This window comes from Prinia subflava (genome assembly GCF_021018805.1).
Source record: "Prinia subflava isolate CZ2003 ecotype Zambia chromosome W unlocalized genomic scaffold, Cam_Psub_1.2 scaffold_56_NEW, whole genome shotgun sequence".
Taxonomy (NCBI): Eukaryota; Metazoa; Chordata; class Aves; order Passeriformes; family Cisticolidae; genus Prinia; species Prinia subflava.
In genome coordinates this window covers 140,096-163,351 of record NW_026960621.1, presented here as the reverse complement: position 1 = coordinate 163,351, position 23,256 = coordinate 140,096, and the positions used below count along the sequence as shown (strand labels likewise).

The 23,256-nt window shown below is 44.8% G+C and overlaps 1 protein-coding gene across 3 annotated transcripts in view; it reads right to left on the bottom strand.

Annotated features, from left to right (window-relative positions):
- The window catches only part of LOC134565297 (plastin-3), a 105,352-nt gene that overhangs the window by 31,008 nt on the left and 51,088 nt on the right, over positions 1-23,256 (bottom strand). Inside the window, exons 1-2 of one of the 3 annotated variants that reach the window (XM_063424815.1) lie at positions 16,639-16,777; positions 878-964 (exon numbers count right to left, since the gene is read on the bottom strand). In XM_063424815.1, the coding sequence (XP_063280885.1) occupies positions 878-964; positions 16,639-16,740 (189 nt within the window). In that variant the 5' untranslated portion in view covers positions 16,741-16,777. Of the gene's footprint in view, positions 1-877; positions 965-16,638; positions 16,778-23,256 lie in introns of those variants that run through there. The other 2 variants (XM_063424814.1, XM_063424813.1) reach the window with 2 other exon arrangements.

Sequence of the window (23,256 nt, the reverse complement as noted above, 5' to 3'; positions counted from 1 at the left end):
GTGCAACTTGATCCTGGCCAGTGCCAGTCCCAGGTGTGGTTCTCCAGCTGCACACACTGACCTCAGTCCCCATGGCTGCGCTCCAGCGCCCATCCCACCCCTCCATGCTGGTTCTCTGATCCTTCAGTACATCATATCAAGAAACTAAACCAACAGAAAACAACCTTTTTCCATTATGTCAGTTTTTTGCCCATTTCAGCTTCCTGAAGCAGCCTGCCAGAGGTTTCTGCGATGCCAGCGCAGGGGGAAAGCTGGGAGGCAGGCGGAGCAGCCCCTGGAGGAGGCTGTGGAGCCCCTGGAGCACGGCAGGCTGAGGGAAGTCAGCAGAGATGGAGCCACCAGAGGGCAATGGAGGTGTGCTCAGCACAAGGCATTGATCATCATCACAAGTCGCTCCATGATGGCCAGGTAAACAAATTCGGTTTTGCTTATAAGCCCTAAAATGCACCCGCGCAAACCAGAAACGCAGCACCTACACTGACCATGCACATGGCTCAGCCAATCTGCCAAACCAACACCACTAGAACCAAGCACTGTGCAAGCCCTGAAGTGCTGCCAAGGCCAAAGCAATGCAATACCTGTTCGGATATTTCTTCTGCCATCAGGAAGCAACAAAGCCCACCTTAGAGCAAGACCGCAAGGCTGTCTGCCACTGCTCCCTGATAGCCAGACTGCCTGTGTCCCTGCCTTTGTGCTCCTTGGCCAAAGTGACAAGCCAGAAGCAACAAAGATGCCAAGGGACTCCTTGGCACAGAGACAATCACGAGAGCAGCAGAATGCCCACATCCTTCTGGCACTGCTGCTCATCACAGGGGTGAAATAAATCCAATTCAAATGTGCAGCAGACAGGAGCAAGGTCCCCTCTTTGGTGACTTACCAACTTTAGCAAAAGCCTCCTTGAGTTCTTCCAGCTCATCTTTGGAGATTTGCATTGTGTTTGCCATCTCATGAATTTAGGGAGTACCTAAAGAGAGAAAAAGAACACTGTGTGAAACCAGGCTGCATTCAACAACATACAGTTTCGAACAGCAGCATGGCAACAATCAGTACCAGTGTCACCACAGTTCCTGGAATCATGTTTATCTTTCCACTAAGAAAACAGATGTGTCAAACTTAGAGATGGGAAATACACTCTTTAACAAGTCAAAATACCAATTAGCCTTGTTAATAATTAGCTCTGTATATTATTTTATGACTATGCTGTTCTGCACATATTAAGGGACCTGCTGTCAGTGTATTCTGTAGGTCAACTCACATCTCCAGAGATTTTCCATAACTTTGAACAAAATCAGAATCCAGAGTTAAAATATTAATGGAGAGCACACAGCGACCAAACCCAAATAAAAAATTCTGAACAGTGTGTGAAGAGGGCTTTTTGGCACAAAGTAATAAACCTGGTACTGTTTGAAAAAAGGAAATAGTTTGCTCTTCTGCAAGAAAGTTGTTTGAATCAACACCTGCTTGTTTCTCCAGAGTCAGACTCCCAGAAAACTGCAAGGAACAGGCTGTTTGCATGGCCGCTGTCTCCCTGAATGGCAGAAGCACCGTGAATAAGCACAGAACAGGAGGCATGAGAAACAGTAAAACCTTGAGTTCACACAAACTCCACTTGGATCAGATCTGCTTGGTGTTTAAGAAACAGAGGATGAAGCACAGAGTTCCTCCACCCATCTGCCATCATACTCCTTTCCAAGCACTGATTAGGTGCCACCCAGCCAGCCTGGACAGGAGGTATCACCACAGGGATGGGAGAAAGTCAGACACCTACACACATCCCCATCTCAGACATTCGTGACAGGGCATCAGATGCCCTGGTGGCACTCTGGCTGACACAACCATGAGAGAGCAGTGACTGATGCAACAAGGAACAGAAACACAGGCACTGATAAGCACATTCTAACACCAATGCTAGCTTTAGCTCAGGGTCTGTAATGAGGATTTAGGAAGTCTTGGTGCGACTTCAAATGAGATTTGCATCCCAAGATTTTCGAGCTCCCACATTGTTCACTACAATCCTGAAGTTGAGAAATAAAAAGTTCCTCTTCTGCCTATGGGAACAAACACAGCTGCCTCCTCCTTTGTAAGCAAACAGATGAGGGGTGGATTGAGGTTTACAGACTGTCAGAAGGCAGGATCCTGAACAGGCTGGCTCTGGCTCAAGGCTCAAGCAACAAGAGACTCAGTTTAACAAATGCCTGTGCTCTGATTAGCAACCCTCTTTTGTCTAAGACTACCAGCTGCCTTCACAAGCACTCATTAACTGAAGAACACAAGTTGCCTGTAGCTGTAAATATTCATTTTCTGTAACACTTCACTCAGTCTGGAAAGAATTAAGTTGTTAGAGATGAGAGTGATGGGCAGGTGTGGCAGCCTGGGAAAGCAGCTCAGACAGGTGCTCACAGCAGAGAAAGTCAACAAGTTGCATCACTGCAGAGACATGAAGGAAAGCACTTCAGACCCCATCTCCCAGCATTAGCAGGCACAAGAAGATATTGAACAGTCAGTAAAAGCCACGAACAGCAAGACAACAAACTTCATTTGGCTCAAGTTGAAAAACTGGGGCAGGGGGAGGAATCACAGCAAAGGTGCATCAGACTGACAAAGGTAAAAAAAATTTATAAAACTAATTTTTTTTACGGTTTCACAGATTACAAATTGGGCTAATTGACCAAGGCAATGCTACCATGCAGGTCCCTGCAAGATGCAGGAATGCTGTTTGCAACATTGACTGTCTTGCTTGATGTCCAGTCTGGAATCTATCTCCATTCCTGGAGCAGCCCCTTCCCTGTAGCACTCCCATGGGTGCCTCAGCTGAGTCTCAGTGCCACCAGAACATGGCTATTTCCAGGGGATAAAGGAGTTGCTTAACAAGAAAATCAGCTCTGAGCAAGCTTGTTGCATGATACAGGAGATGGATTTCACAACTGGCAAAAACACTTGGGGAATGCTACCAAGAACAGAGCCAGATTTGGCTATGCAGGCAGGTGGCATGAGCTGCCAGGAAGGAGAAGCTGAGCTGCAGACTGAAAACTCAGCCAATGCTCCTTCCCACAAGCTCTACCTTCTTCCTAATTCTCATTTGCACCAAATCATTTTCAAACCATGAGGATTTCCCTTAAAAAGGGATTTCCCAAAGCATCATTATCTAACCACTTAATTGGAATTTAATTTGCTGCTAACATCTTTAACACCAAAAGAAGCAGCAAACACCACCATAAGCTGAGAGGTTTTAAAAATGCTTCTCTGACTTTATCAGGGAAATATTATGCTCTAGGTATGCCCTACAGTTGTTTTTATGGGTCTTGGCTTAAAAAAACCCCTTCCTTCCAGTCCCTAGACTGTTCAGCTTGGTCCACAAAACAGGTTTCCCTCTCAGTTTTTATAATATCACTTCTTCCTTCTGTTTCTCTGCTTGAGAGGAGGGAGGGAGAATTCAAACTAACAGAGAAAAAGCAGACACCTGACCTTGTCAGGGCTGTCTGTGAAGGGGAAAGGGTGTTAAAACAGTCTACGGCAGTCTACGGAAAGGTTAGTGGGCCAAAAAGTTACAAGCTCCCCAAGCAATTGTACAGAGCTTTTCTGCAATGAAGAGGTATTACACCATCATTGGGACACTGGGCTGGGGGACAGGGGAGCTTTTCTTTTTCTTGTTGTGTGGGGGGTTTTATTTTTGTTTTTAATAGCTGAGTCTAGGACATTCAGAATCGTGTTTTTCATTCAGTTACATTTTTAAACAAGAGGCTTTGTCTTATGGGACATAAAAGGCCCTTTTATCACACTGGCACAGGGATCACACATCAGCTGCCTCACTCTAAGCCCTGTGGGGACACCACGCTGCTCACACCTGACCATGTCACACTCCTAGGTGTGGCAGGCAGAGACGAGCTCACATTTAAACACCCATTTTAGAGGGACGAAGACAGAACTAGAGAAAAGTTTTAGTCTGGTTGACAGCCTGTGTCAATGCACAGATAAACAAAGTGTGCAAGGAAGCAATCACTGCTCCAGATCCCTCATCCTGCCTTCATCCCTCACCCCACCGAAGAAAAGCAAAGGCAGCTCTGTTACACATGGATGCACAAAGGCACCTACCTACCTAAAAGAGTGTGGCTGGCAGATGGTGCAGCCTGTTTCTGTCCTCTGAAGACTACCTGTGATACAGATCAGAGCTGCTTTAAGTACATGTCAGGTTTTGGAATATCAACTCCTTCCCTGAGACAGGCTGTATAAAGTTCCTGTGCAAACAAATTTTACAGGTTCTAAACACACTGCAGTCACTGAATTTGAGTTAGTTTATTTGCAGAACTGCAATAGGGGCAGGTCAAGGAAAGCTATCCCCGTGTGTGTTTTGACAGGTGTGAGCCACCTGGGGACAGGCCACTGCAGGGGCTGTCACTGGAGGGATGCCTCTGCTGAGGTGCTCAGCACTTCCAGCACAAGTGCCACAAGCTAACCAGGATATTTGGGTGGATTAACTGCTCAGACAGCAACTTAAAAACACTCAAACACAGAGAAAAATCTTCTCAAGACTCTTCCCCAAGAGGGGAAGCCCTGGAAGCTGCATTCTACACAGAGGATTGGTAGAAAACTGATGAAGGGGGGATATTCAGACATTTGTATGTCTTGAAAGTTGGGAGATTAATTCAAATTTGAAATCACATGACAACCAAATATTTCCTGACAGCCACTTGAACACTTCCAACAGAAACAGAGCTGGAATTTGCTGCTGATCTAAATGGAAGAATTTACTTTCTTAGCAGCTCTGTGTTACTCTGAAAACTGAGTGCTTCATCCCTTCCAGGCCTGCCTTACTTTAATATCTCTACAATGTCTGATTAACAATATCAACTTGTTTACTCAAACAGGCCAATGCAGAGACACATTAAAGTGTCAACAAAAAGGTATTAGTATGTCCTATTTCCATTTGATTTGAAAAAAAAAAAAAAAAAAGAAATCCAACACAAGTGAGCTAGACCTATTCTGGAGCAGTGACTCACCCTGTATGTATTCCCATTTCTGAGGAACCTGTGGTTTTGCTCCCCTTTTCATGGCAAAAGCTCCTGACATCAGAAGGCAAGTCAGTTAGCATTAACTAATTAAAAATACTCAAACCCCACATACCTGTGACCACTGACCCAGCACATACCTTTCGGAATAAGCAATGGGACAGCCAGGCACTTGGTCCCCTGACAACCCACAGCAAGTGCCAGAGCCCTCAGGCTTGGGCACTGAAGCAGCTGCCTGGCCAAATTGGAAGAAACCAGGTGATTCAGCTGACATAGGATCCAGCCCCCAAGCTTCTTGTGGCTCACCTAATCCTCCTTTTCCTCCCTGTTCTGCAGGTAGGGCTGGTCCCTGCCAAGAGCAGCATCACAGAGTGGGGTGACTGTGTGCACTCCCCTCTTCACCCTCCCCAGCCCCTTCTGAAAGCAGCCAGCAGCATTGTGAACATCCCAAAAGGGCTCTGCAAGCTCCAGAGTTGCCATGACAGTCCAGAGCAGCCACCCTCAGTACAGTGAGGGAAGAGTCACTGGGAAGGGATAAAAGTTTTCTTTGCATCCCTTCCCAGGTGACTGGAAGCTGCAGAGGGTGCTGCAGTGATCTCCCGACACTGCAGGAACCCTCCTCCACAGGCACAGGCCTGGGTTCATGGTGGTTTTGGAAATGTTTTCAGGCAGGAGAGGGCACAGATACACCCACTCCCATCTCCATCATCAGCTCTGATGGCTGCTTTTATTGGTCCAGTCCAAGCAAATCCTTTGGGGTTTTACAGAGAACAGTCACAAACCTGACAGCAACAGGAGGACATTATGGTGCACAGACTTGGTCTGATTAGCCCTCTGAGGTAAGTAGTTTCCAATGCTTTGGAGGGAGACAGGAAAGCTGAGGGATTGATGGCCTGTAAATGAAAACCTGTCATAAAATCCATCCTCTCCTGCACATAATCAGTTTGTGTGCTCATCAAATGCTCACCACAGTGTTTTGCTCATCAAATTCTTACAAGACAGCACCTGCATCTTGCATATGGTTATTAGCTAACACCAAGCTGATGGAAGCAAATAAACTTTTAATTGGCAAATACTTTCTAGACAGCCACTGGTCAGAGGTACTGGCTGAAACCAGACCTTCACCACACTTTGGTGACAGGTGTCATCCTGGTAAGAGCAGTGATGAGGAGATGCTACCCCATCCAGAGAGGCTCTACCATGGTGGTGTCTAACCCCTTACCCTCAGCATGATGATGCAGATTCTGAAATCAATTTGGTGTTGCTCTTTGCACAATCATGGTTCTTGTGCTCACAAACACTGTGGTGTTCCTATCCGCTCAGGGAGCTGTTTCCCCTGCCTCAGGAAGAAAGGGATATGCAATGCTTTGAGCAGGCATTGCTTTGTGGTGCCAGATTTGGCTGAGTAGCTGCATCTCTCATCTGTGGATCTCCCCTTCAGTAAAATCTCCCCAGCCCCAAACACATCAGGCTCAACAGCAGTGAATCTACAGCTCTGCTGTCAGGTCTGCAATGCTTTAACTATTGAACACCACTGAACTCTAACACCTGCAAAGCCATTACCCAAATCTAGCTTTATTTCACTCTTAATTCAGCTTTTCTTGGCCATGCAAAGCACCAAAAAACCTGACCTCAACAGGCCAAGACCAACTACATAAATTCAATTTTAATTCTCAATTACTTTAAGCTTGCCTAGCTATTTGAATTGACCACCTTACACCACCCAGTTCTCCAGCTCCCTCAAGCTACTGCCTTTACACACAATACACCTTTTGACTGATCCATGCTGGCAATGTAACACACCAGCTGCATCACAGGGAAAGGACACAGGACTGCAGATAGGGATTTCCACTGCACAGGCACCCTTCAGGTCACTTCATCCCAATTCCACATTGAGATTACCTCCAGCTGCTGTTTCTGAAGCACCTCTAAAACAGCAGAAGTCCCATCAGCAGGTTTTGCTTTATATTCTTTCAGACTCCTGAAACTGTCATTCTGGGAGAGGCAAGTTCCCTGCTATGCTTATGTTCACCTGGGAGTGGACTGTGAAACTTTGCTCCAGTTGTTGCACAACTCACCACTGCTGCAGGGGAAAATCTGCCAAATCCATCAGGAGCAGACACACATGTTGGTGTTAGTCACTGCTCTTAGCTTGCCAGAGGTTCCCTCTGGATTTGGAGGCATGTTTCAATGGGGTATCCACCTCTGGACAAGTATGTTCCTCCAGCAAATCCAGGTTAGAAGCTCAATTTCCCCTAGCTAGACCTGCATAGAGTGATGCCAAGTATTTTTTTGAGCAACACTTGGGTAGATGCCCAGCAGAGATCTGGGCTGCAGAGAGGCAGGGCCACTCGAACAGTATGGGAACAAATGCAGCAAATCACTATTCCTATACCTTCTGCTCACACTAACCACTACCCCAACATCCACTGACAGCCTGGACAACCTGATCCTTCTCCTTTTGCATGCTGGTCAAAGTGTTTCTCTCCCTTCATGACAGAACCAGATTCACTAGCTTCAATCATTTTAAATCCTTAGTAAAAGCAACTGCTGACCCATCAGCCAATTTACATGCCTTTGACAGCTCTGCACAGCCAAGGAAGCTCTTTGGGGTGCAGTCAGGCCTGGATAATGATCAGCATGATCAGAACCCTGACACAGAACTGAACTGCAGCCAGCACCCAGAGAAAACCCAAAATCAGCATCAAACTTGCTCACAGCATCAAATAGGAATCAGCCCCTTCATAAAAGCCCAGGAGAGCCATGTCCTCCAAAGCAGCATCCAGAATTACTAAAAGCTGGGGATATAAACAGAAATTCACAGGGATTCGAGTACACTAATCCCTCTGTCTCACAGATAGAGAAAACAGACAGAGAGCAAGCAGCTGAGGATGCTTGGCCACATGATACCAAATTGCCCAGAGGCTGGAGGGAAGCACAAGTCAGAAGAATATAAATGCTTCCACTCCAATTGCCCATGGAAAGGAAAAAATAAAGCTTCCCCAGCCCTAAATGAAATTTCCCCCAACACATCCCTGTCCTCTGAGCCAGAGCTGCCTCTGATACACATTAAGGGGTAAGATGCAATCCTGGAGTAGAGTGGATGGATGCTTGGTTACTCTCATCTACCAGAAGGCTGAACAGAAACATAAAACTGCTTTGGGACTCAAATGGAAAGGAGAAGCACTAAAAGCTTTCTGCAGACCTTACACTCTTTGAAGGCTCCTGTTACGCAAGACCAGGGCCAAGTGGATTAGACGGATGGTCACAGAGGAGACCAACTGCACTCACACATCTCCATCATGCTGCAGGCTCACAGCTACAGCACACAGACTTTGCCCAAAATCTATTACACAAATCTACAGAATACTTATAATCTACAGGGCACAGTAGAAAACAGATGAAATACTGCTCAAGGCACCAATGAATCAATTCTTAAAAGCCTTTTCAACAAATACTCCTACTAAGTGTTGCATTTTGACACACCTCCAGTTTTAGTAGAGCAGCTAGTCCAGGGCTAGAGAACATTTGAAATCATAATCCACTAGACTGGTTTAACTAACTTTTGAAATAGTTTGTTCATGTCAGTGGAAACAGAGCAGCAACATTCTCATTACCTAGCTAGTACAACATGGAACAGGTGATCTTTTCAAGATGTCTCAGGAAAGGAAGAGCTGAACAGTCATCGACATGGAACTTGAAAAAGCAAATAACATTCAGAGATTATTTAAACTTAAGTGCAAGAAGGTAAAAGAGAGGGGGGCTGAGGTCAGGTGTCAACTAATGGACTGAAACTCAGAAGGCTTCATTTAAATTCCTGGCTCAGGCACAGAAAAGTCATGCAAGCCTCTCAGGAAATTCTTATGTTGATAGTAATTCTTATTCTTGAGTAGTTCCCTAAAAAAGGAGCAGCATTAACACTTCCTTCTGCTTATTCTGTACCAAAACCATAAATGTCTTCAAGAAAGGATCCGTCTCTTACCATCCATTGCAAAAACTCAGCATCCCTCATTTTATGAGGGGACTCTCAGAGCAATAGTGTGGAAGACAGTGGGTTCCCTGCCAGCATAAGCAAGGAGGAATGAAGGTCACAAGGCTGAATCAGTGCAAATTTTCTTCCCCAGAAGCGATTGGGATCTGCTTGCTGAGACCTGGAGGTTACCCTCAACATGCTTTAAGCATATGTTTCTTGATTTCCCACTATTCAGTCCCAAAGGAGTCCAGGCCCTTACAAGGTGGGCTGCAGACCTGAGCCTGCACCCTGGTTCAGGAGCAGCTGGATAAAGCCCTGCAAAGCCCATGAAGCCCAGAATACTCTCCATCTCCCCAGTACCTCCAGCTCTGCTCTCAGGTAGCGCCTTTGGCAGGTAAAAGGACTGATATCCAGTGTGCCATGATAAAGCAAGAAGCATTACTCAGTTTGTTAAACTTCCCTCCTGCCCAGGTGGGGGAATCAACCAGATCCCTAAATTAAATCACAGTAGTCACTGCTTATTCAATACCAGCAAACAAGCTCCTGCAAGCCAAACACCTGGCATGACGGTGCTGATCCCTGGCAAGCTGGATCATAGGGAGCTATTAATTTTGGGAGAGTGGGTTCTGTGCAACCTTTAGAAGGTACAGCTGTGGTCAAGCAGTTTGCAAACTGTTTTATCAGTTGAAGGTAAACAGAACTGTCTGGAAAGAGCACAGCCAAGGCTGAAATTCTGGCTGCCCAGATGGTAAACATTCAGAGAAATGTGTCAATGTTTTCTTAAATAAGAAACAAAACACTAGAAACTACAACCCGTACCCTAAGTGTTGTAATTATGTTTCAAAAGTGTCTTAAACCCCAAGAATTTCAGTAACAGATCTCCAAGGCACCAAGGTGAAATCACCACACAGGATATTCGTGAGAGACACCATAAGACTATTATGCACCAAAACACAGACATAAATAATATTTCCTCAGACAGTGACTCAGATTTATCAATTTTAGACCCAGCAGACTTAAACTGAGAAGCAGACTTAGTCACTTCTGACATAGAACATCCCTCATCTCAGCCTGAATGGAGGCTTCCTCCAAGAGGAGCTCAGCATGAGTCCTTGGCTGCAGAGCTGTTTGTAGCTTTACCAGTCAGAGATGGCAGAGAAGGTGTCAACTTAGTAGAGATACTAAATCATGGAAACACTAGGGATCCTGCTTGTGGAGCTCTGGTGTTGACTCAGTCAATAACAACCGCAAAAGAGACTTATCCAGACATAAAGCAGGGAACATCAGAGACATTTCTCATGTTTTTAGATCACCTGATAGATGTCATAGATACACAATGTAATAATGACCTGGCATGTCTTTATATAGAAAATTTCTGTCTAACATCTCTTCTGGACTTTTTCAGTCCAGTTGCAGGGAAACCAGTCACCACCAGAGTACAACATCTAACTTGTACTTTAATTAATACAGAAATACATTACCATATGAAGTACAATCACAATGGGGAGTAGAATAGAAATAGATTTTTAATTAGAGTCATTTATTATATATGTATGTTTGAGTTAAGTTATACTTTTAGTAATCTGTTAATATTAAGATAAACTTTTGTATAGTTTAGTTTAAGTATAGTCTGTGTGGTTTAGTTTAAGTATAGGTTAAGTATTGTTCAGTTAAATTATGTTAGGTTAAGTTTAAGTTCTGTTAAGTTTAAGTTATTTTTAAGTTTTGGTAGGTTTAAGTTTTATAAGATTTAAATAATATTAAGTTTATATCCTATTAAAGTTTTTATCGCATATGAGTTCTGTTAAGATTTATTCATATTAAGTGTTGTTTGTTTTTAAGAAAATATGCTCATCTTATTTGTAAAGTTAAATTAGTTCTAGAGATAAGATACTTCACGGGAACAGCAGTGATGAAACATTGGAAAACACCTATTAGTAGATGGAAGAAGATGAAAGGTTTGAAAGGTTTGAAAGGTTCTATTATTAGTGGCATTTCACAAATCCACGTTAGGATTGTTGTTAGTTATGAGCTGTTTTAGTGAAGTTTCCCTTTTTGTAAGTTAAGTATATGATAGTTTAGAAAGGTATCATTTCAATTTTCTAAGATAATTAATGTTGATATATTAATTGTTAAGATCTTTGTTTTAGAAATGTATTAAGGGACCTCACTCCAGTTTAGAGCCTGAGCCTTGGCCAAGCCCTGACTCTATCTGGATGGATGTTCTGCCAAAAGCTCAGATAGTTTCTGCTTCAAAAAATAAATTCAAGTCATTTTGACTTGACAATTTGACCCTGTAAAATGACAGCTGAACCGATTTTGGAGTGGACCTGGGCATCTTGCCTGGGAAAGGTGGTCTAGGTCCTCACTGAAAAAAGTTCCAAAAGCTGTCTGCAGACTCTGAGATGAAAGCACAATGTTTTAGTAATTAGTAATTATCTTATTTTACATATGTAATTGTTAAAAGTCACCAATTATGCCTGTTCTTCATTGTTGTACCTGAATTTTCCTGATTTCTGTCAGTACTTAATAGAGTTATGCATTTGTTTAGAGTACCTGTGCACTTATGTAATATTTGCATCAATCATACATATTGCCCAGTCTACCAGCTAGTGCAATTTTCTGTATTTACAGGAGCTGTCAACTCATTAGAATAGAGAAGTATAAAATATCCATCAGTCAGTGGATGTTCTTTAAGTGCAATTTTACACCAGTACACACAGGGAAAAAGTTTTTTTTAGTTTAGAAATCTAGAAACAGGACAATTTGAAGGTACACTTTCTCTATTAACCTGGGGCGAAGGGCTTGCTTGTGTTTTTGCAGATTTGAGCCCAAGTGAATTCTAGCGTAGAATGTGATGAAGACATCGAGCACAGAAACACGCTGACCACTCCATGAACAGACCAGCAAGCACGCAAACGTGAACTGCACAGAGATTCCGATTTGCACCTGCCATCGTGTGCTTCAGTCACAAAAGACTTTAGACTTTGAGGATTTTAATGTGGGAATCTGTAGTAATGTAGAATGTCTGTTAGTAGATGTAGGGAACAATTGTATGTTATCTTTTTCCCTTTTGCTTTGCTTGCTTTTAGTAGCACAGGTTTTTTTTTCCTAAGTTAGCCAAACCTAAAACTAATACAAATGATTAATAAGGTTGTTGAAAAAGTCTGCATGTGGAAACAAAGAGGGGGAGATGTCGGAGTCCATGTTTCCATGGATCCTCCACAGAGAGTGAAAAGTACAGAGATAGAATTAAAACCTTTAGAAAAATTAGAATATATAAAAGCTTTAGATACATAAAGTAGAAATCTAACCCTGAGCATTAAGCTTTACATGCCCTAAGTCCTAGTTCAGTGTAGAAGGACACAGCTTCAGGCCTAGTGATAAAGTATAGACATAACAAAAATAGAGTAGGGTACTGTTTATAATTTTTAGTATGAGTTTTATGTACAACAAGGTAGAACCTTATGCTAGTAAGATAGAGTTTTACGTTAATAGATATGCTATGTGCGTAAGTTTTGACGCTGATTTTCGTAGTTTTACGAACTTTAGAATTGTACCTAGATTAGTTAGTGGGTAGATAAAAAATATGAATATGCATTTTGCAATTTGAGATAAAAAGCCTCTGTGTCAGTCGGTCAGTAGATTGGAGAGATTAGTTGATTGATCAATCTGATCTATCGATCCAACCTCCACCTCCTGCAGCCTGAGGAAGGAGCCCTGCCAGGGAGCCAGATGGGATTCTAAAGGTACCATCTATTGTAGTCTAAGGTCTGGGCCCTGGGGTCCCGTCCCTTTCCCCTGCGAGGGTTCGGGACCCCGGGGGCCCCTCCTTGCCCCTGCAATCCCGTCCCGTCCCTTTTCCCCTGCGGTGTTTGCCCCAAGACTCTGTTCGGGGCTGCTGGGGAGTCTGAGAGGGTTCGGGACCCCGGGACCTCCTTCCTGTCTCTACAACTGAGAACTGCAAGGGTTTGGGACCCCGGGACCCCTCCTTGTCCCTGCGACCCTGCATTCAGGAACTCTGCCGAGTTCGGGACCCCCCCCCCAATTGCCACTGTGGTCCCCGCGGCCGGGACCCCTGTCTGAGATCTGTGACCTTGTGATCCCTTTCTGTTATTGTGACCCCCCAGTTGGAAAACCCTGCTTAGGGTCAAGAGATGGGAGGCTGATTTACCCTGAAGCTGTAAATGATATGTTTTGCTTATAGTCTTACTAGAGTTTTGCTTGTTTAGAATTCTATGCTTTGTTTGCTGTTTCATTAAAGTTGTGTGTGTTAAGATTTCTATGCTTTAGTTATTGTTTTATTTAGACTTCATTTGCCTAGATTTATAATTGATTGTAGAATAAAGCTGCTCTCAGAATTCTTATGCCTTCAGATATGTGCTTTTGTATAAATAAATTACTCTATTTAGATACTAAGATGTTGTAAGACCTTTAGAGACTTTATACCCGTACAACGACCTAGGCATGTACCCTAAGTGTTGTAATTATGTTTCAAAAGTGTCTTAAACCCCAAGAATTTCAGTAAGAGATCTCCAACTAGAAAAAGCTTCTGATAAAAGAAAAACCATTTTCCATCCTTCTCCTGTTGTCTGTAATCTTGTTTAGAAAGCACTTGGGAAAAAGGGAAAGAAGTCAAATTAATTTGTTTCAGAGCAAGAAAGCAATATTAGGCAGCAATAAATCAGTGTCACTGCATAGCTATCTGTCGTGGTTGGGGGGGGAGGTGAATTTTTCCAGGGAGATGTGGGCAGTCCAATCAGTGATCAGCTTTTCTGCTAGCACCTGGATTGGTCACTCGGAGGTTTGGACACGCCTCTGAGGACACAAAGAGTTAAAAGCAGGAGTCTGGGGGGTTCGGTCTCTTTTCAGATCCTGGTTTCAGCAGAGGGACGTGTCAGGCCTCCTTCCCCTGCCCGGCCACGAGGCTGGGTGGGGGAGGGGAAACACGTGGTCGGCTCAGGTAAGCCGGAGCCCCCGGGGGGGGGAGAAGAGAAGGGACAGAACTGGAACTGAGCTGCCCCGTCCAGGATGGAGGGGTGGAAAACTGTGGAAGTGCCTTCTGTGTGTGCTCACCCCCCTCCTCCCCCCCAAACTCCGGGAGAAGGTGCCCAGCCACGTGGGGGTTTGCGGAGCCTGGGAGTGCCTCCGCCTGCAGCACCCTGCTGAGAAGAAACTGTTAACCCTTGCTTGGTAGAAAGAAACTTTTCTTAGACATTGATTCTCATGACTGGTGGTTTTCGGAGAGAGGGAAGCGGCCTGGGACCGAGATGATAAAGCATGATTGGAAAGAACTCGATGGAAGAATGAGAGGAGTAGCCTTTTGAGCCGGACTTCTCTTGCATAATGTCAGCCATGGACTGAACTTAAGTCTCTTTTGAACATAAACTGCATTTTGGGTGGATACAGCAGCCCCTGCTTTTGCTACAGTGACTGGCACTTTGAAGAGTGGAGCGAGCAGAGAAAAGAGGGGGAGGGTGAGGTGGCACCCTCTGCCCTCAGGGCAGACCTGCTCCTGGAACCCTGGCCCCTGGGTAAAAAGGGGAGAGCTTGGCATGCAAGTATCCTTAAAAGAGCCCTGTATGCAGTTTTCAGCCTGTGGACAGCGGTGAGAGCGCTGGACATAGGAAAAAGAGAGTGTCACCCTGGCAGACCTCTCTGGGCGGTGCCACGGGTGACATGGGAACACATAAGGAGTAGACCCGTGTTTTCTGAAGAACAGTCTGTGGTGCGAGAGAGACTCCTCTTTCCCTTGCTGAATTGAAGATTAGTTTGTTTTTGAGTGGTGATTGTTTGATCTAAAACCCAAGGGTTAGTCTGTGAAGAGTGATAGGTGGGGAGGTAGAAACTGGGAGAAGAAATGTTCTAAGAAGTTTTTATTTCTGTCTCTGTGTGTGTTTAAGAGTATTTCTGTCCCTGTTCTTATGTAATTAATAAAGTTTTGGTAGGTTTTTTTTGTTTTCAAGATTTAAGCCTGCTCTGCTCTGTTCCTGATCACATCCCACAGGAGTTGTTAGAGAAAAAACATATATTCATGGGTGCACTAACATCTGGCCAGTGCTAACCCATGACACTATCCTAGTGGCTTATGAAGTAGGAAAAATCTCTGTAAATTCACCACTTATTTACTGTAGAATAGATGGTGTAGATCCCATCTACTCTTCGCAAAATCAGAAACATTAATCTCAAAAATTAATGTGAAATGGCCAGAAGTGAAGGAAAGCTGCTGGCTTTGCCTCCTAGCAGGTTGCAATGATAGTGAAATCACATTTAGTCTAACAACAGGGTGTTCCCTACACTTCTCTGTAATTTAACTTAATATGAGGAGGAGCGATAGGGAGCCAAAGACAGCAGTCACCAGTTCAGGATCAGGCAGGCTCTACTTCGTGACTCTTGAATTTTGGAGAAGCATTAATAACCTCCACAAAATGCACTCTAATTAGCAGGTTTCAAGGTTAGTCAAATGTATCCAGCATCAAGGTTAGGAAAATGCATCAGGCACTCCTGGAGTCGAACACTAACTTCTAGTTAGGTCCCTTCAAGCTGCTTTGACTCCTCCTCCTCCTTCTCCCTCCATTTCACAGCTCAGCCAGTGCCCAATACCCCTAGGACAGATGTTGTGGTTAAAGAGATGTATGCACTGTAAACAGGATGCAACCTCATCACTACTTTGAATTTCAGGAGGGTGTGAGAGTCCTCCAGCTGTGGAAATCATTCTTTAGAGACAGATGCTTTGCAGAATAAATGCAGGGTAAAATATCTTCTCAGCCTTTTGGCTAAGAGTAAGTATATTATCAGTTTAATAAAACAACTTAGCAAAACCTCAGAGCAATACATTCAGTACAAACAAAATTAGGACATGAAAAAGCTATAGAAGTGTTTTACAGGTTAGCAGACAAGTGAAGTTTTTAGCACAAAAAATTCAGCATTTCAGTTCAATACTTAAAAGTACTGGTATGTAAGTGTTTTAAGCTAGTAGCAACTACTCAAGTGTTTAGAGAGAGTCTGCATTGGCTTCCAGCATCAGGTATAGCCAGAAACCACAGCAAGCAAGATAAACTCCTCTGTTAGGAAACTAAATCCTGCCAGGCTGTAATGCCTCATGTCATTCCAGCTGGAATGGCAAGGCGGCATTCAGAGCCCAGCCTCTCCAGGTGAAAGACCCCAAAAAGTTCAGTAGCTGCCAGAGCCAGCAGCCTACAGCCATTTCCCAAAAGCACTCAGAGCTCCTCGCACTTTCTGCAAGGCAGAGGTTTAAATATTTAACACTTTAACATGCAAGTTTAAGCAGTTATGCTTTGTAAAAGCCTGCTGCAGACTGAGATGGAACAAGACTGTCCCAGAGTTCTAAGACACACCCTCAGCCCTCACCTGAAACATTAAACCCTCGGTGATGCACAGTCGGCGGCAGCCCTCACTGCTGCTGTTTGCACGCGTCAGTTGCACTGATAAATTCCAAACTTAGACATATCAAAACCTGAAATTTGTTCTGCCCTCAGCTGTTTTCTTCTATCTACTTCAGCAATCACAAGACTTTTTGCAGAGAAAAGAAAAGCAAAACAAGTTGTTGCAGGACAATCTCTGGCATCGGCCTGCACCCGCAGCGCGGGGCAGCAGCCACACGGCAGCCCCAGGACACCCCTCCTCAGCCTTCCTTACGTCTCCTCCTCTCTCCTCCCAGCGAAGGCGAATCGCTCCCTCGCCCGGCCCGAGCGCTGAAGCGTCTCCCACGCCCCCAGCCCGGAGCTGGGCAGCCAGCATTCCTTCCTCCCTCGCTCCCCGCCCAGCGATGGAAGGTCGCTTCCCAGGGATGCGGTCATGTCGCAAAGGGATGCGTTACAGCGGCCCAAGCATCCCATTAGCACGGGGCACCCAGCGCGGATTCTTCCCAACAAACAGCTCTTGGTCTTTTATTGCTTGGCACTTGGGATCAGGAAGCAGTAAGATATAGAGCTTTTAGGTAAGCAAACTACTTTTTTAATTAATAAAAAACAAAACACAAACCCAAAACAAAACCACCACCCTCTACTGCTCTTTACTCTTAAAAATGAATGCAATTTGATTTGCTAGTTCTCAGCGTGTCCAGTCAAACAGCAACACAGAGCTTGTATTTGGCTTTATGTACTTATTTTATGGATGTCTTTGAAACAACCAGAAACTCACAGCATACTAAGGATCCAGACCTATTTGGACTTAGTCTGCACTGAAGGAGGATGCTGCCTGCTATTTCACCTCATAGTTCCTCAAAAATGAAAATAAAAAAAAATCTTTTAAAATTGTCTGAATAGATTTGATTAAATTAAATACAGAGTTCAGAGCTGGCCCATACTGTAATATATTGCATAACCTCAGCAATTAATCCTTTTCTGCTCTAGATGAAACAGGGACAGACATCTGCTGCTAGGCAGGAAGACATAAGCAACAGAAACATCATGTACTGTGTGTTGATGATGCAATGCACAGGAGCAGAATCAATCACCAGAAAGGGTAAGTTGGCTTTTCAAACTATAATAATATATTTCAGAGATTTCTGTTCCTGTTAAGTCCATAATGTTTGAGCATTTCCATAGCTAAAAGGAAAAGATGTCATTTACTAATAAACACAATATTTGAATTAGCAAAAAATTTGAAGAACTCATGACTCTTCTAAAAATTATGGTCACTATGGTCACTGGGTGGGGTGGGGTTTTTTTTGTTTCTCTTCAAAAATTACATACGCCAGGAAAGTGAGTCACTGCCAGGTACCATTTCTTGGGTATCACCTGAAAATTTAGCTTCCAGCTGTAAAGTTTCAAAAGAGGTATAAAACACACCCCAAAAAACAAAACAAAACAAAAACCCTAACACCAAACCCACAACCTGCCAGCTTCCTCAGGATGGTAACCATCATGGAAACCAAAATAGAGGGTTTTATGCTCAGAACTGAAGCTGCAACTTAAAAGGAAAGAAGTTGGATTGAAATAACACTTCTGCAGTCCATGGAGACCAGGCTGAGTGCACATCAGACAGGGTTTAGGGAAGAGCAACTTCAACTCTGCTGACTTGCACCAGCAACCAGCTTCAGCATTGCATCAGCCTCTGGGTGCAGGGAGCCCAACTGGCTGCTCTGACCAAAACCAGGGACTGCATCCAGTCTGTGACGTCTAGGGGCAAACATGCAAGAAAAATGAAGAAACTCATCTCATGAAGTTTAGTGTCTCCACTTTCCATCCTACACATGAGTATATTGCACAGCATAAATTCATCCTGTAAGGGTTAGCGAGGCTTTGGGGCTTGGCAGGTCCTGGGGAGAGCATGCCAGAGCCCAGCTCCCAAACTAGGTTGTGACTTTCCATCAGTGGCAGAGCCATTGCACAAGCAATGTCTGCTTTTTTTGGGGAAAAGAAAAGCCTCCTCTCTTTGTCTCTGTCATCTGTGTTGCTGGAACAGCAAGGCAGAACCTGCAGGTGTGCAGGTAGCAGATTGGCACTGCAGGGGCAGATGCCTAAAAGCCACCAGCCCATGGGTTTTCAGACCTCTGCTTACTCGCTTTTCTTTTTTCAAGTAAGTATAAAGCATCCTACAGGACTATAAGGTATAATCATTCCCTCTGACTGAGAGGGAAAGGACATCCCTGCCCCATCACCAGGTAGCACAGGTCCTCAGCGGCTCCACCACAAGGAGTTCAATTCACACACAGTGCACATGAAATACCCATCTACATTTGCAAAGGATCAGAGATAGCCAGTTTTTCCAGAGCTTTAAGAGCACTCTGCTCTGTGAATACTCAAAATCCAGTCCTGACGGTCCAACCTCCAATTAGAGTCAAACCTAAAATAGCACCTCGGCAGTGCAAGCACCACTAATCTCCATATCATGTCTCGAGACTCAGCACATCAGGGTGTGGCGATGGCAGGCACAGTTCCCTGGGCACTCCCAGCAGACTTCTTCGACATGCCTGGTCTCACATCACTCCCCACACTCTTCCAAAGTAGGATTTTTTGGGAGAGAGTCAGTATATCAGTGTATTTTCTTCTTCCCGTTTAAAAAAAAGCCTTTTAGGGAAGAAGGTGCCTGAGGTGCTCAGGTGACACATACACTCCCCTGCATGGAACATTGTGATGTAGGTTTATGCACAAAGAGAACTTTACTCACTGGCAGGATTCCTCCGGCACATCATTGCACAAGGGGACACATCTCCTCCTTGTTATGAACAAATTTCCCGGTCGGGAGGGGCTGTGCTATCCCTGTCCTAGCCCCATAGCGAGACAGTCACACCATGCCCCCAGAGGAAAACACAGAGCACCCATTAGCATATTAAAAGAGCTCTGAGCTCTCAGAATGCAACCCCCCCCTCCCAATTTGTGCCGTCACCCAGCCTTTTAGAAAAATGGGGGGTTTTCCTTCTTGCAGAGAACCCCATAGCTGGGGTGAGGCTGCTGTCCCTCAAAAGTGGCTGACCCCCTCCCGGCTAGAGGTAACCCCCACACCCCAGCAAGTTTGAGGAAGGAGGGAAGCTGCCCCGAAGGAAAGCCACCTAGCGGCATTCTCCTACCTCATTAAAATGTGAAAAGGAGCAGCTCATGCCTAGATAGCCCTGTCATTGTTCTCTGTAACTACCTCCTCCAGCAGGATTACCTCTGCTGTGAACAGGACAAATGCATATGCATTTGTATATGCAAATAAAACCAACCCGGTGAATCCTGGGAGAGTTTTTTAGAGGAACTGCACCCCAAGACAAGAAGCTAGATGCAACAGAGGAGAATTAGATAGTGCCCTGGCCGAGCAAGAAGTGACGCACCCCCTGGCCTGGTTTGAAGATTCACCATGACCTATGAGGAGTCTGAATGGAATGGGAACCGGCCAGCTGAAGTGACTCAGACAGATCATGGGAAACTCTCGAAGTTGTTCCCTGAGGGTAAAAGAGCTGACCTCTGCTATGCTGGACTCCAGAGACAGACCCCTCACCGCTCTGCCCTCTGACGGTTGACCAGAGAGAGCTTCTAGCTCTTCCTGTGGAGACAAGGTCTCGCCACCTACTGTGGGCAGCTGAGTGAAGAACTGCAACAGCACCTGCTCCTTCGGATGGCTGCAGCAGCGTGGAAAACTCCGATCGGACTCTGCAATCCTGCTGATGACTTTAATAATGAGATGATCACTTTAATAAAGAGCTGAATATTAATAAAGGCATATGCCCTGTTCTTTTCACTCCACAGCTCCAGCTGCCAAGTTTCACTGGGAGGCCACTAATACATATTTGCCCTCCAGAAGGTACTCAGCGATGGCTGTGGGAGCAGCAGCTGCTGCCTTCCAGGTGACAAGGGAGCAGAAAGGGTAAATTCAGGAGTCGTCTTTCACCACAAACCCTCAGGAGCAGACCCTTTGGCGAAGTTCTGGGGGAGGAAGGGAACTCATCCAGTGCGCTGGCCTTTGGCTACAGTGGGCTATGCAGCCCCACTGCTCTACCCAGTGAGTCCAGAAGAGGACAACTGTGAAAAATGTAAGGTAATAATTCATGTTCTTATGGGTTATGACATATTAAAACTATGAAAACCACTGTATATATGTTATATGAGAATACAAGTTTCAGTCTGCCTTGAAAATTCGCTAAGACAAGAAGCAGGCACCACCCTGGAATTTAACATTTAGTAAGGAGACAAAGGAAAACCGGGCCGTCTCCTTGGCATCAGGAGAGGACACATTAAGATAAGCTATCAGTCTTCCCCTCCCTGGATGACAGAGTCGTCAGATCGTTATCTTCAGCCATGAAACACCCTCATCCGAGCATCACTCAAGGGAAACTAAAAATTGACACCTTGCAGCAGAGGAGAAACTCTTTTCAGCTAAGCCAGAGACAACTATGAATTCGAATAACTAGCTTGGAAACAAAAGGACTATGAGGAAATTTTTGCCAGAGGCGGAATAAAGTGTATAAAAACTAAGCCCCGAATGAGGCCAGTTTGTGAACTCAGGGGGGACGGCAGTTGGCCAGATACTGCATCCCAGTTCACCATTGACGATTCCCGGGTCAATCGTCAACGTATCTCCGCCATGGGTGGTTTTGCCAAAATTCTGTAATTCGATCCTTTTTTTTAATAAACCAAAAATTATAATTTTAATTGGACTATTGTATTGGCATTTATAACACAACCATTGGCTTCTGGACACCAAGTTTTCCTGCCCACTCTGGAAGTAGTGTTTTCCTCACTAACGCCAAGAGATGCCATGCTAATGTTGGAAGCTGTTCAAGATAACTGATGAAATCCATGGTGATGAACAAGTCCCTGGGCATGCTATATCTGTCCCAGTGATTTTTGGGATGGGTTTTAACTGCTGGTACTTCTAGCTCCTGCCTAAAATATCTATTTGCTGAGATCTGGGATACAGCCATCTCCCCTGTCAGCCATGGGGGTATAGGACATGCTGGTCCACTCCAGCATCCCCATGCTAAAGAAACCTCCATAGCCAGAGGGCTGGGCCACGGCAGCCTCGGGAGATCCCAGAGCCAATAGAGCATCAGCAGACCTTGGCGAGCCTTCAGGAGCAGCAAAAGTGGCTCAGTCTCCTGCCTGTCTGTCTGCTCTGGTGCTGCAAATCAAGTGTTTTTAGGAGCATCCCCTCTTCTTAAAAAAAAAAAAAAGAGAGAGAGAGAGAAGGGGGAGAAGTTCAAAAGAAAGAATACCTAACTGAAAGAGAAAACCAGGTAACTTAAATAGTCTACTTCACCAGAGAAAAAAACACCATGCTCTGTGAGCCAGAGCTTTAGAGAGCAAAGCTGAATGGCCAGCTGTGAGTGCTCCCGTTTTAAAGTCACTGGAATTTGATCTTACCTTTAACTCCTCCTTTGACCCAAACCCTAAAACTCCACCCCTACAACACCCTATAAAACCCCATGACCCTTCCTCTGGTCCTTCTTCTTCATCTTCCTCTCCCTCCCCGGTCCTGGGGAAAATAAATATGGATTCTAGAGTTTAACAAAACAGAGACCTGTCGTGTGTGTTTCCCTGCAGGTGGCTGTACCTCCCTGAACCCGATGATCATTGTTGCCACTCGATGCAACAGCCAGCCACCACCCCCTTTTGGACTGATATCAGTGACCATTTACCATGTGCAAGATGTTCCCCTCTTCCAGTTCTGTCCACATTCTCTTTTAAATGTAAGGATTTTAATGAAATTATGAACAGATAGAAAAACTCTCACCTGTGCTTTTTGATACAAATTGAGAGTTTATGCACTTTTTGCTTTCTCTCTCAGTGCCAACCAATGGCAGTGTAAATCCCATCAATGTAAACAATTATGGAAAGATGTGACAACCGAGGAGCAAGCATTTGACCTTAACTCCTCAGTTTATCAGTCTTTTAAAGAAAAAATAGGTCCATCTTTGCCAGATTTCCCCCTTAAAAGCTTCCTGAGCTGCTCTGTCAGCAAGCCTGTCATCTGGAAGAAAGCAAGACATTAGTCAGGCTCATGATTATTTAATAAAAACCTTGCAGATGCAAGAGGGACTGAAAGTTGGTCTTTATTTAAAAAACGCCTGCAAACTTGAGTATGATTTTGCAGTGCAAAACAGATGTGGGGACTTGCATGATTTACCCTGTGTTCCACCAGTGCTCAGCCTAGCAATTAACCAGCTAATTATTCACAGCTTAGATCAGGGAGCCAAGCAGTCACCAAAGTCCACAAGTATGCCCAGATCACCACGCAAAGGATATTTCATGTCTTGCTATTTCATAAGGAAATCGGGAGGCTTCAACTGATGTCAGCTCCAGGAAATGAGCCACAGGCAGATGATGCCGGAAGCAGGAGGCTTTATATTTAGTACTGAGTCACCCACTTTATTAAATTCAAGACAAAAAAGGTGAGTGTGGAGAGGGGATAAGTGGAAAAAAAGTGCACAAGTTATTCTCTGGAGATCATGGGCCATGGGGAGTCTAGGGTTGGATGGGGGTTTTTTGTAAAGGGAGAAAGAAATTAAGAGATTACCTGGAAACCCTTTCTGCACATCCACTGGAAAAGCAGTTGCCAGATGAGCTGCACTTCCCAGGGCACAAGCCAGCACTGAAAACACTGCAGGAGTCTGCAGTGCCTTTGGGATCTCTCCGGCCAGTCCTGCGGGCCTGAGCAGGGCATCACCAGTTCTGAGGCACTTTCCCATCCTTTCTGCTACATATTTGAGCCAAAGGAGAAGCCACTGGAAGGAACTTGGAGTAGGGAATATTTTTAAGCCAGTTTTGCAGCTCCACCTAACCAATCACGAAGCACACCTTGCAACAATCACACCCCAAAGAAAACACTTTG